The sequence below is a fragment of the Gossypium arboreum genome, chromosome 12 (assembly GCF_025698485.1).
Source record: "Gossypium arboreum isolate Shixiya-1 chromosome 12, ASM2569848v2, whole genome shotgun sequence".
Taxonomy (NCBI): Eukaryota; Viridiplantae; Streptophyta; class Magnoliopsida; order Malvales; family Malvaceae; genus Gossypium; species Gossypium arboreum.
This window is the reverse complement of record NC_069081.1, coordinates 105683822-105698147: the sequence shown is the minus strand read 5'-3', so window position 1 is coordinate 105698147 and position 14326 is coordinate 105683822. Positions and strand designations below refer to the sequence as shown.

The 14326-nt window shown below is 32.0% G+C and overlaps 1 protein-coding gene across 6 annotated transcripts; it reads left to right on the top strand.

Moving 5' to 3' along the window:
• The first annotated feature begins 3721 nt into the window (after positions 1 to 3721).
• LOC108479895 (uncharacterized) lies at positions 3722 to 10807 on the top strand. 6 transcript variants are annotated; one of them, XM_017782742.2, is made up of 12 exons: positions 3756 to 4015; positions 4159 to 4211; positions 4595 to 4895; positions 5535 to 5612; positions 5729 to 6300; positions 7408 to 8028; positions 8136 to 8290; positions 8641 to 8825; positions 8927 to 9060; positions 9155 to 9510; positions 9588 to 9691; positions 10106 to 10807. In XM_017782742.2, the coding sequence occupies exons 3-12, from the start codon at positions 4616 to 4618 to the stop codon at positions 10174 to 10176; spliced, it is 2556 nt and encodes an 851-aa protein (XP_017638231.1). In that variant the 5' UTR covers positions 3756 to 4015; positions 4159 to 4211; positions 4595 to 4615; the 3' UTR covers positions 10177 to 10807. The 6 variants fall into 6 exon arrangements, with proteins under 6 accessions (XP_017638227.1, XP_052879195.1, XP_017638231.1 ...); XM_017782741.2 differs by having other exon boundaries at positions 4323 to 4895; XM_017782738.2 differs by lacking the exon at positions 4159 to 4211 and having other exon boundaries at positions 3722 to 4015.
• The last annotated feature ends 3519 nt before the right edge of the window (positions 10808 to 14326 follow it).

Below are 14326 nucleotides of genomic sequence, written 5' to 3'. Positions count from 1 at the left end.
ACCAATGACTGTGATTGACAGGTGAACTTAATAATTGTGTATATAGTATAAGTGTATAAATATTTGGTAAGATTTATGTTTTATCCCTATGAACTTACTAAGCTTTTATAAGCTTACTTGAGTGTATTCAATGTCTCTTGTAGATTGACGTGAAAGTATACGGAGGATCGGATCAACACAGAGGATCATACTATCCGATTATCTCCGTAGCTTTTGTAAATTTCCTTTTGATTTATATGGCATGTATAAGGCTTGGTGATTATATAAATATTAAGACTTGTTTAATGAATATACATTAAAGTAAAGAATGATGAGTATGTTAAATAGTATAATTATAATAGAAGTATAATTTTGTATTAAATTGATTGAAATGAATTGGTTGGTTGGATTGGTCTCGGTTTTAAAAATTGCAGGGAAGGTTAGATATTTATAAAGGGGTTATATTGAGCAAAAAAAAAAAAAATCCTTATGGTTTCGATTTAATTCTAGTTTGGTCTCGAAGTATGTTTTGGGCTTTGGAGACCCATCTAAAGGACACCATGACATGTTTTAGTAAATAAATAGTATTTAACTCGTATTAATGGAAAATTAATTCGGTAAACTCCGGTAATGCCTCCTACCCTATTCCGGCGATGAATATGGGTAAGGGGTGTTACATTAAACATCATGCAGCACCATGACAAACTCTAACTAAGTCATCTCTGCTAAGAGCGCATGGAACGTTAGGCCCATTGATTGCTTGGTCGTCCTAAGATGCCACATCACCAACCTAAAAGGTTACATCACCGTCGCTATAAGGAGACAAGATGTGACTGTGCCGCCATCAGTGAGCTTATGATGCATGGCATCCCTTGTCCCTCGTATATAAGTCTACTCACAACACCAAAGAAACCATCTTTCTCTCTCTCATGTTTATAGGCGGGCTACGTACCTAGGCCAGAAAGCTCCCCCGAAATTTGGGAGGGTTTGGGCAAAAATATTAAGCTCGAAAAATGGGCTTGGGAAAAAAATTAGGCATGTTCATAAAATATGGGCCATGCTTGGGCTTGAATATTCGAGGCCCAAGCCTGGCCCGACCCATTTTTAAAGTTTTTAGTGTTTTATATCATATTATTTTTATATATAATGTAATTTATAATACATAAAAATTAATTCTATACTACTATAAAATAAACATTTTAAAAAATCAAGATGACTATATATAAAATGTCAAATTATGCTATTAGACCTTGTACTTTGCACAAGTTGTGGATTTAGCACTTGTACTTTGATTTGGTCATTTTCAGTCTCTGTACTTTTAGAATTTGAAATTGTAGTCCTGATTAAATGATAACTATTAAATTCGTTAAGTTAAGTTATGTTTTTTTCGAAATTTGATGCATCAAACATATTATTGCAAGTGGAATGCTACGCCAACTTGTTATTTCTATATATTACTCTCAAAAGAAATCAATTAATAGGTTTAACGACCATCATTTACATTAAGATTGAAATTTTGAAATTCAAAAAATATAAAGACTAAGAATGATCCAGTTGGAGAACATAGACTAGATCTATAACTTTATACATAATATAGGACTAATAGCATAATTTAACCAAACATATTTAATTGCTACCATTTGGTCAGGACTAAAATTTCAAATTTTGAAAAGTACAAGGACTAAAATTGATCAAATTAAAGTACAGGTACTAATTCCACAACTTATACAAAGTATAAGATCTAATAGCGAATTTGACCCATATAAAACTATAAAAATAAAAAGTATATAAAATTATTAAATATTAAATATTAAATTAATATAAATATAAATAAGTATTTTTAAAATTTTTAAAAATGCTTAAAATGGAATTAGGTTAATAATTTACAAATATGAGTGGACTTGAACAAAATTTTAGGCCCATATTTCAAGTAAGGTCAGGCTTGACAAGTATAAACTACATTTATATTTCAATTATTTGTGTTGATAGAGAGAATGAAGAGGGTTGATACAGAGATAGATAATAAAAAATATTTATCTAATTAATTTTTCTATTTAACATAAGATAAGAAAATTAATTTTTCTAGCTTTCTAAAATATAAAATAATATTTTTAAATTATTTTGAAATTAAAACTATAAATAATATTAGATTTTAAATAAAATTGAATAAAATTGATAGTAGCTTTAATATTTTAGAAAGCTACTTTGTGTTGATCATTTTATAAAATTGATACGACCTTAATATAGTAACATTAGTGTTGTAAAGTTATTTTATATTTTAGAAAGCTACATTTATAGTTTTTAATTTCGTATACGTTACAAACAATCAATATACATTTATTTAATTTTTAAAATCTATATAGGTTGATATAGTGTACGTTTTTTTTTTCTTTTAACATTCAATATACAAAAGTTTTAAAATACAGAAAATTATTAAAATATTTAAAATATAGAAAAGTGTAAAAATATTTAAAAATATTAATACTTTCAAATGTTACTAGATGAAATGTGTATAATTAATTCAAATATAATAAAATGTTTTATTTTGCTTATAAATAAATAAGGTAATCTATATAAATAGTCACTTAATTATAAAAAAATTACACTTTAGGCACCCAAAATAAAAAGCTTATAATTTAAGTACTTACATTGTATAGTTCCTTTATTTTGGTTATTCCTATTAAAAACTCTAACACAACATTGACATGACATTTTTTTGACATGTGAACCAATTGGAAGTCATATGACACAATTTACCATTGCATACCACTTTAAATTTAAAAGGACTAAAATATAATTCACCCAAAACTAATTATTAACCAAAATAAAACATTTTATTATTTTTTGAGTTTAGGTTCCGACCCACCCCAATCATCACTGACCTGACATCGTCCTAAGCTGTCTTCTTCTGGGCCACTTCACTCACTGCTTCCCCGCTCTACCCAACTATTTGCACCGTAAAGAAACGGAATAGAAATGGGCATTTGTTGCAAAGAATTTTTAACTCAGAGTAATAAAAAATGAACGAATTATATAAAGTAGGTGCTTAAATTATAAATTATTATTATTATTTTATTTTAGTTGCCTAAAATGAGATTTTTTGATAGTTGAGTGAATATATATATGTAGTTTACCCAATAAATAAAGGGTAGAAATTTACTTACATCAATGTAAACTTAAGTACTTTTACACCCGTCTAAATTTTTTATTATTAATTGTGTAAAAGGCTGCAACGGTGTAAATATATTTTAGGTAGCTTTGGTGCTTCCTTATAATGTGACAAGTACTTTATGAATGTAACGATAATTTATGAATTTATTTTTATTTAATAAAAATAAAATTTATTAATTTATTTTTATAATAAATTTTATTCTTAACAAATATTTAGATTAAATATTTAATAATAAATTTTAATTGTTAATTTTAAATTATTTTTAAATTTAAATTTTAATTAAAATAAAATTATTTAAATTTGTCTCACATATATTTTTAAATATAACATGCATATATAAAATCGTAAACATATTAAACTTATTCTGAATAGATTAAAAAATACTTAAAATCACGATTATTTTAACTAAAAGCTAAAATAATGAATTCTAAAAACAAAACTATAAATAATTAAATTAGATATCTAACCCACAATTCTTACATAGTTTAAATGGAACAATTCTATTCCTATTTTATAAAAATAAAATAAATGTATATACAAATACAAAACTAAATCAAATTTATCATTTTCATGGAAAAATACAAAATTAAATTTTTAAAAAGTATTCAAGTCGCAAATCATGGAGTATCAATTGGAATGGGCTGGAGTAAACTGGTACGAAGCTAGAAGAAATGGGCTAAAGCACGCAATCGAGCAAAGCCCCAATTTCTAGTCTTTTTTAAAAGACGGGCGAAAACCAGATTGAACAACCGATGTATTATAGTTAAAATGTCTCCTCAGGAAATTAGATCTTCCTTTCCACTGCCACCGAACAGTTAAAGAAAGAAGAAAAGGATAGCTCATAAGCATTTGATCTCCGATCAGGTAAACAACCGTTCACGATTTTCCATTTTCCATTCATCTCTTTGTTTCTTTTGTTATGTTTAATCAAATGCAAATTGTTCAATCACATTTTTGTTCTTGAATTCATTTTTCGCTTTTTTTTTTTCTTTTTGAAATTTATCTAGCTTTGGATTTGCCTGATTGTGCACATTCGTGATTAATAAGGAAATCGGAGACTGTAAGAGTTCACAGCTTAATCCAGTTTACGAGATTTTGTTTCCTTTATTTCACTTAGTTAGAATTATTATTTTTATTATTATATTTTACTTGAACTTTATTGTAAACTTAGAAAGTTAAAATTCAAGATGATTCGAAGACCTGAAGGGAAAGGAATTCGGTGAAGAAAATTTGGTCTAGTTTAGCTTATTGTTGGAAGAGTGGTTTGGTTCATTCAGTTTAGTAGAATTTAACGTTCACTTTTGCTTGAGAAACTGGAGCTGAGTGAGAAACTTGATCGATTCTGAAAGAGAAATAACCATTAGTTGTGCGCATTGTGATGGCATTCTTGTTTTAGAGTAGAACTTGTTCCTCGAGTACTTCAGTTGTAAAGTATCATTGCAGAAGCTGATTTTGGTGGAAACAATGAACTTTCTGCTGCTGCGGTCCAATCAACAGGGAACACCAGAATCACCTTCAGTACAAGAGGATATGGCGGAATCATCTTATGTTCCTAAGTCAGTGACTAGTTTGGAAAGGCTTATTGTAGAGGATCCATTTCCAGAGTATCTGAAGGTTGAAAATCATGGACAAAGCAACGGTTTATTAGGCAAGAATGCTGGTGCTGCTTGTGATAAGAATGCTTCAGTCATTGCTAGCCACATTGATATGTCCGAGGAAGATGGATGGATCATTATTCCAAATAGTAAGTGCAAACTGTCCACTAAAGCTAACTAATCCACACATTTTTGTTTGGCAATTTTTGGTTCTTGTAGTTTTTCCCATCTATATTTATGGTTTTATTGATTGAATTTTATTCATTTTTGTTCTTTTTTCTGCTCTCCCTATTCCTTGAAAACAGTTAAATTTGTAAAATACTGATTTGTCTTTATTAGAGATATTTGCTGCAAGTGTATGACCTCATGCTGTGCATTGAATCAATATGATTTTAACATCCTATATCTGAATAGTTGAGGTTGTGTAGAAAGCCAATGGCCAGGTATTTGTTTTAATTGCTGATTTATAATGTCTGGAAACTAGAATGAGAATGCACTAATCACTGAAATATGATGGTACTAGAAGTTTTTTTGATCATCTAGTTGGTTAATAAGGTATGTTTTGGTAGGCTGTGATTTTAGTATAGGAGTCATTGGTATGGCATAGAATTGTGCTTGTGATGGCTTGTCAGGTTCACGATGTTGGTGGAATTATTTTAAGTATATTTCAGTTTGATAATAATTTCCTGAAGTTTGTATAGGTGCATGCTCTTGATCTACTTCCTGGACTAGTATTCGATTTATTCCATATTTCTTTGTCCTATATTAATCTTGATATGCTTTTCTAGAGGATCTCCCTGATGATTGGGATTGTGCACCACACATGCGTTCATTACGCTCCCTGGATCGTTCTTTTGTTTTTCCTGGTACCTTTTTATTTTTCAAATCTCTTACTTCTCTAAGATTTAGTGTGCTGTTGATTTGCAGTCACTTAGGAGATATTGTGTTTGTAACTTGAAACTATTCCTGTTTCCTTCTCCAGGTGAACAAGTTCATGTTCTAGTATGCTTATCAGCATGTAATCAGGAAACAGAAACTATTACACCATTTAAAGTTGCTGAAGTGATGAGTAAAAATGGCATGCAGAAAGGCACTGAGAAACAAAATGGAGACATGGAGCGCGAGACAAGTTCAGTGGCTGGAGGAGAGGAAGTGAGTCCTAATGGTGCAGTAATAAGTCAGAATGATGAAAATTTGGAGAAAGAGAAGATTGATCCAGCAACAGATGTCTCTGATAGTGAATCATTTCTTAGAATGGAAGAGCAGAGAAGACAGACAGAAACACTATTGAAAAGGTTTAATAACTCTCATTTCTTTGTGAGGATTGCAGAGTGGGATGAGCCTTTGTGGTCAAAAAAAGGTGCTTCTCAGATAGCTTCTGATTCATATGAAATTGATAGTCAACAATCTATTGCAAATGAAGCCAAAAACACTACCAAGAATATATCTAGTTGGACTGCGGTTATTGATAGAGGAAACTTTGATGCTAATGTTTCTAGTGGAGTTGCTAGAGATACTGTTAACTGTTGCTCTCTTTCCAATGGAGATATAGTGGTAAGAACCACTGAAGAACTAAATTGTTAAAGATATTGTTTTCCTATTTGCTTTGACTTAAGATAAATGTGGCAGGCATTTGCACTTAATTTCTTTTAGCTGATATTAGCAAGTTAACTGTGTCTGTTTTGCATGCAAATGGTGTTATTGTAAAAGCTGCTCGATAGTTCTGTCTAACTATGTTGGATGTATTATTGTTGAACCTGGTAAACATTTAGCTGGGTAAGTGAGCAATGCTCACTTCCCTAGAGAAAAGAATGGCAGGGGCAGGGTCGCATAGAAGTTATGCATTCTCTGCAACCTATCTCTGACTCTTGCTTGAACCATCCCCTTTCTGTCTTGCCTCCAATTAGAGGCTAAAGCGTTTTCCAATCCCCCACTGTCAAAACCTGGCAAGAATTCACCTTTCTATCCCAAGAACTGTCTCCTTTTTCTGACAATAAATCTTTTAATAACAAAGCTACAGACAATTGGATTTCCTACGAAGCCAAACAAAAAATTGAAAAAAGAAAATGAGGAGAATAGAGAGATTTTGAGCCAAGTTATTGAAGATTAACCATATTTATGACAAGATGGGTGCACTATTGGTTAGTACCTTAATGTCAAGTTGAGCTCCTAAACTCCATCTTTGTGGATCTTTGCTACTGAGAGTGTTAGACATTGCTATTTGATATCAAGATTTGCTGATGTAACCTATATTCAAAGACTTGAGTTCTTGGATGGTGTTGTGAGAAAAGGTTGGTAACTTCGAGTAATGTAAAAAGTAATTTCAGGTAGGATATTCTTACCTTATAATTTGGAGGGTTGCTTATGAGGGCATTGCTAGTTATGTAACTGAACTTCAATTTGCTACATTTTGCAACCTGGCTGCTGACTTTTTGGTTCTTTTTTTCAGCTTATTCAGATTTTAAACTACTTTCCTTAACTATTAACTAGGGCTTCTCTTGTTCTACAATTGACCGCAGAAGCCCTTAGATGCAACGCTTCTGTTTTGTTTCACAATCCATTGTTCTAGTTGGCATATTGAATCAACTGTTTTCTTGGCTAGTTGACTTGTTGATTCAGACTAATGATTCTCATTCTATTTCTCTGTTTGGAAGGATGCAGGTACTTTTACAAGTAAATGTTGGCGTTGGTTTTTTCAGAGATCCTGTCATTGAAATTCTTCAGTTTGAGAAATATCTGGACAGAAACCTCTCTGAGAATGAGGACAATGGAGTTTATGCAAATCACGATCCATGTGGAGAACTGTTGAAATGGTTGCTTCCTGTGGATAACACTCTTCTTTCACCTCGTGCTTTATCTTCTCATCCTTTAGGTTCTGGAATTGGTAGCCCATCTCATAGATCTACCCTTTCTGCCTCCTCTGGCTCCCAGCTCTTTTCTTTTAGTAATTTTAGAAGTTACTCCATGTCATCGCTTCCTCAAAATTTTCCTCCTCGTGGACCCGCTAAAGCACAAAGTTCTAAATTATCATTTGACCTTGATGAGGTGGACCATTACTCTTCTCAAAAGATTTTGAAGAGTCAAAGAACAGGGATTGAAGATATTTTATCATTTCGGGGTGTGTCACTAGAGCGAGAAAGATTTTCTGTCCGTTGTGGATTAGAAGGGATCCATATCCCAGGACGAAGATGGAGGAGGAAACTTGAAATAATTAAACCTGTTGAGATTCATTCTTATTCTGCCAACTGTAATACAGATGACCTCCTTTGTGTTCTGATAAAGGTAAATCTTAATGTTTACTATACCTGATAAATCACAAACACTTCGTCTCCACTCTCTGTGGACATGCTCGCTAGGTTCTTTTATTTACTTATGAAGTTATTTTGCAGAATGTTTCTCCAGCACATATACCAGATATTGTAGTATACATAGATGCTATAACACTTGTTTTAGAAGAGGCTTCAAAAGGTGGACCACCTGCTTCCTTACCAATTGCATGTATTGAAGCGGGAGATGGCCATTGTTTGCCAAATCTAGCTCTCAGGTTGTTTTCACTTTAGGTACCTTAATTTACTTCTCAATGTTTTTTGACATTTAGCAGTTTAGCATGATGATTAGGGTATACCCTCAAAAAGAAAAATATATTCATCTTTTTTTGCCATATCTAGTCACGCTTTCTTAGAATGTGGCTGATTCATTTTACGAGCAACAAAACCAAATTGTTGTAGAATATTAAATAAGTAAATTTGCTACAAATGCTGCATACATGAGGACTGACTTTGAAGGGTATACTGTATACATATATTTGGCTGTTATCTAATATCTTGAAGTGGGTCTGGAATTAAGGTTTAGCAGAGTTCTATCCCGTGAGCTTATTGATGGTTTCTGTTGCAGGAGGGGTGAAGAGCATTCTTTTATTTTAAAACCAGCTTCTTCTATATGGAAAGACCTCAAAATTTATGGAGGAAAGTCCAAGTCATCCACTTTGAAACCTTGTTTGAAGACTTCCGACAAAAAGGGGAGTACTTCAAATGTTCAGAAGTATGCAATTATGGTATCATGCCGCTGCAATTACAGCAGTATGTGCTTGCATTTCTCTCAGTTTACAATATCATCCAACAAGTTTGCAGTAATATACATGTTCTAACTATTAGTGTACTGGTTCCTTTTTATGTTTTAGAATCAAGATTGTTTTTAAAGCAGCCAACAAATTGGAGACCACGGGTTTTAAGGGATCTTATGATATCTGTCACATGCAAAATGTCCGGACAATATTCTAGACCCAATGAAAGAATCACCCAGCTTCCAGTTCAGGTTTTATGCTATTTGATTCTCACTCTCTTTCATCCTTGTGCACTATCAATTTTTCTAACCATGACAATTCTCATTCAACTGGTGTGATTGTCAGGTCTTAACTCTTCAGGCATCAAATTTGACACCTGAAGATCTAACTATGACAGTTCTTGCCCCAGCCTCCTTTACCTCACCTCCATCTGTGGTATCCTTGAATTCTTATCCGACAGCACCATTGAGCCCATTTATTGGTTTTTCTGATCTTGAGGGGAAAGCAAGTAGCGAGAGGCACAATAATGCAGTGAAGAGATTCAGCTCAATGCCCACTGTATCAGAGAATCAGAAACAGAATGGTGACGCTAGGACTAGGATTACATCTTCCAATGAGCAGTTGACTACAATATCTAATTTCATTCCAACTTCCTATTGGGGATATACTCATCTCTGGCTGCAGAGTAGAGTACCATTAGGGTAATGCATCACCTTTTATAATACTATTTCAAAATTTGGATATAGAAAATGATAACAATTTCGATTGATTGCTTCAGATGTGTTCCTGCTCAATCTACGGCTACCATCAAGCTTGAGCTACTTCCATTAATTGATGGCATTATAACTTTGGACAGTTTACGGATTGATGTTAAGGAGAAAGGTACCCATCTGCTTTTAGTATTATTATTATTATTAAATGATCTACCTTGCAAGTGGCATAATTGAAAATTGTTATATCTGGTTTCTATGTTGTCTATGAGATCTATTTATGATTTGATAGTTAGCCTTGCACTGATCCTGAGCACATCATATATCCATGTATGACACTGAAAGATAAAACTCCGGTGCACTTAGAGCATAATAGAATAATGATTGCATTTTCTGGATTACATTGTATTTAGTAGTTTCTTCTCTTCAACCAATAAGGTAGTATATTTTATGTTCACATTCTCACGGGCACCTTTTGTTGATCTTGCTCATTTCATTTTAGTTTCTTCATTCCATAAAATGTTACGCTTTGTTACTGGATATCATCAAATGTAATGTTTATGGTTGATCCCTTATGATGCAACAGGTCGTACATATATCCCAGAGCACTCACTGAAGATAAATGCAACTTCTAGTGTCTCCATAGCGATTATTTAGGATGGATTTCAACTTGCGTCTCTTATGTTACTTTAAATTGAACCATCAAGGATTTCAAAGCTTCATTTTGTAACCTGGCATTAGGCTTTTACTGCCAGATTGTGCAGAATCTTTGAAACCAAGATGGTTATCTTCCCGTGTTGAGCAAAAAAAAGCACTTGCTTTGCTAACCCGTATGAAAAATACAACCGCAAGGATTTCTTCAAGCAGCTGCTATCTTGAGAATGGCATTTTTTTATATACCCTCTCTGACAAGAAAGAAATGTTCTTTTTAGGAGAATCTAGAGGCGTGAGAGTGTACCAGTTGCAAATAAAAAAAATCAGAGAACCAGAGTGCTTTATGGATAATCTGGTCATACAAAAACTTATTAGGATTCTAAGACAGCAATGTTACATTTGAAAAATAACGATTCCGTAATCCTCTTATAAAAACTGCTGTAACTCATGGAGATGGCAGCAAGCAACCCTGGTTCATGAGCATCCCAAATGGCTTGAAGTTTGCAGATCAAGAAGACTAGCACCGGTTATGAAGCTGGTACTTGTGTTTTTTTTCTTTGGCATTTGAATATTTTATGGTGGATAAGATATAAGTTGCTAACTGCATCATTTATTTTGATTACTGGTCATACAATTCATCCTTCCCTATTCTACCTTCCTGCTTTGCCAATTTTAGTTCCGTTTTCAGTTGGAAACTAGCCGTCTTTCAGGAGCAAAATAGGCTACATCAAAATGGAATTAGAACACTAATTAAGGCACCAATGATGAGTTTTAGTTTAAATAAAGCCAACCAGAATCCAACTTAAATGCCAACTTTAGTCGAACGATGGGACCATGAGAAAAGTCAGATTCCGATGATCAAAATCTGGGGGGATGTTTATCTCCGAAACCAAAATCCAAATAAAATGTGAACTAAATTCCAATTTTGGAAAAAGGTCGACTCTAATAGTCCATTGACCAAAGATTAGTTGATGTAAATATTTTTGGACCATGAGAAAAGCCTACTCCAATAATCCATTGACCAAAAACTAAATTATTTTTGTAAATCTCCAGATCTGAAATCCACTAGCCAAACAAGGGCTACTTTAGGATAAGATTAAGAGTTGGCTGCTTTGTATTTTCAGATAATTATTAAGAATACTTTTAATAAGACATTAAGAATATTGTTAATATAAGAATTGCTACCCAAAGTTTTCTAAGGTTGTTCCGGTGATTTTAGAGAGAAAAGAAAGATTTTGGGAAAGTTTGATAATATTTTAATATGCAAAGGTTTTTTTTTTTTTTTTTGGACAATGGTTTTGGTAAAGCGAGTCATTAGTTGAGTTATAGTAGATTTTCTATACGTGTACTCAAGTGTGATTGCACTTATTGCTATAGAGTTTTAAGTAGGTCATAATGTGATTTCACGATGATTCATATGCTAAACATATAAGAGATAAGTGCTAATGAAAGATATAGTCTTGTCATTGTATGGTTGTACAATATTAGTTAAGGTGTTCCCTTAAACAAAGTAACTTCTTAGCTTTGACTCAGTGAGCTCTTTCTTGTTTTGGTTTTGGATCAAAGTGATTGAGTTAGCAAAATTACTTACTGAAGTGACCGCATAAAGTACGCTTTTTCATGTTGTTATTATTTAAATTACTATATTTATAATAGTTTATTGAATATATAAAAATAATAAACAATAATTATAACAATATTATTATTGTAACACCCTATACTTAACTCGATTATCGAATCAAATATAGGAATGTTGCATTAAATATTAAAGTATTAACCAATTAAACTTTAATAAGCAAAGCCTCAATTTGAACCTATTTGTAACTTATCGAGTCATTAATTTACCATTATCAATGTTAGGAAGGAGCACAATAAGTTCCTTAAACATTTTAGTATTTAAAGCAGTGTTTTAAAGTGAAATATGAATTTTTATGAAAAATAGGGCATATGGTCGTATGGCCAGGCCGTGTGGTTCCAAAACTGACCAATTTCAGCACTCACATAGCAGTTCAGCTAGCCTCTGTAACTCTCTAAAGTCATGTGAGCCAAAATTGAAGGAAATTTTGCAAATTTTAAAATTTTACACCTTAGTCCCTGCATGTCAAATTCCAATAGCAAACCAACCAATTGATAATTTAAACATTTAAAACCACCATAACACCATCTTATCATCATACTACTCAAACATTTAGATTAAGTTCTTATAATTTATAAAGTTTATAAAGTTTACATTTTAGTCCTTTCTAATAGAAACACACACTAAATACCTATGTACATGTCCTTCTAACCCAAAATTTAAAAGTCATACTCTCTTAGCCTCGAGATGTGATGAGACCAGTAGGTCTCAAACCGCTTCTAAATTCTCTTTCCTACTTCAACCTACGTGTTAAAGAAAACGCGTTAAGCTAAAATAGCTTAGTAAGTACTCCAAGAACTAAATCATAAACTACATTTTATATTGTAAATACATATGTAAATATAATTATTCATAGTATCAATCACATTTATCAAAATTACACTTACCAATTCGTATTTCACTTACAAGGCCCAAAGAAGATTGATGAGAATAATTAGGACATACAGAACGAAACTAAACTCCGCCGAAGTGGATAAACAAGAAGCGCGCAGTATATTCCTTAAGAGCATGCCATTAATATTTTAATAATTCATATCCATACACTTGGGCTTAGTATCAATTATACCAACTTCCAATTTCTTTCAATTTAGTTCTTAATCTTATAATTTCAATTATAACTTCCATTTAATTTCACATCTTTTTCACACACATACAATAATTTTAATACACTTAACTTACTTTACCACTTTGATTCTCATTCACATTCACATTCTTGTATCATAGTTTACTATCTTTATAATTTAGTCTTGTATATTACTTCTATACATAAATCTAAAATTTAACATTTAATTTATAATTCTTACTATAGATATCTAAAGAAATAGGATTAAATCCTTGTAATACTTACAAACAAGGCTTGATTGTAGAGTTTCTTTCTTCCTTCGCTCATTGACCACACCTTTTTTCTTTTTCTTCAATTTGATCCTCTTCTTTCTTCTCTTTCTCTTCATTTTAATAGCAAATATATATAACATCCACTTGTTAAAATCATAACCATATAACATATCTATGCACAACTAATGAAATTAACATGAATACCATGAAACATTTTCATCCTCTTACATTGATTTCTTGTTAATACAAACTAACCTTAACTTTCTCTCTCCTTTCATCTAACTGTCAACTCATTTTTCATGAAGCTAAAATAACTACCTTGCTCTACTCTTGATTTGGTTGAGAAATCATGAAAGAAAAATGAAAAAACAAGCATGTTTGACTCAAAAATGGTGAAAAGGACTTAGATGAAATAAGAGTGAAAGTTTGGTTTTGAAAGAAAAAGAAGTGAAGGATGGGTTGGAAGAGAAAGATAAGACTTTCTCATCTTTTCTTCCAATCTTTTGATTTTTACTAAAAAATTGGCTAAATTGCTACCTAGCCCTTCAACCTTTCATCTTTACACTTCGCCCCGAATCATTGTCCATAAATATCTTGCTTTTTTAATTACTATTTTAACCTTTATCATCTTTACAATTCCCATGCATGAATCACATTTTATTTGGTAAAATTTATTCCTAATCCTTCCTTGTTTTTCATATACTCTTATGTTATTAACTTAACTTTTAATTTTTACATTTTTCCTCACTACTTTTCATTTTCATACAATTTAGTCATTACTTCAAATCATAATTTCCTATCCTGAAAATATTTCTAATTTCTACCAGCTCTAATTACTTTCTATACTTTTACTCTCAAATTCCTATTTAATCTATTTCCAAAAATTCTCTAACTTTCTTGACCTGACACGCCATTAAACCACACCCTCTATACTTTAAGGATGTTACAATTATAAATATTATATTAATTGGTCTTAAAAAGAAATAACTTATGTCACGATTTGGCCTTCAACTAATTTTTTTTTCTCATTTTAGTACTTTTTTTGTCTCATTTTGGTACCTAAACTATTCTTTTGTTATAGTTTTTTTTGTTAAAAAAGTTAAAGATGTAACACCCCTATACCCGGTTCACCCAAGGAACCTGATATATCGATATTACATTTGGTGCCAAAGTGATTTTGGC

Excerpts from the sequence above, each read along its gene's own strand:
- LOC108479895 (XM_017782738.2), top strand. The coding sequence starts at position 4,616 with ATGAACTTTCTGCTGCTGCGGTCCAATCAACAGGGAACACCAGAATCA. Across the intron at positions 8,291-8,640 it reads TTGCCAAATCTAGCTCTCAG|GAGGGGTGAAGAGCATTCTT; the intron begins GTTGTTTTCACT and ends TTTCTGTTGCAG. Across the intron at positions 9,061-9,154 it reads TCACCCAGCTTCCAGTTCAG|GTCTTAACTCTTCAGGCATC; the intron begins GTTTTATGCTAT and ends TGTGATTGTCAG.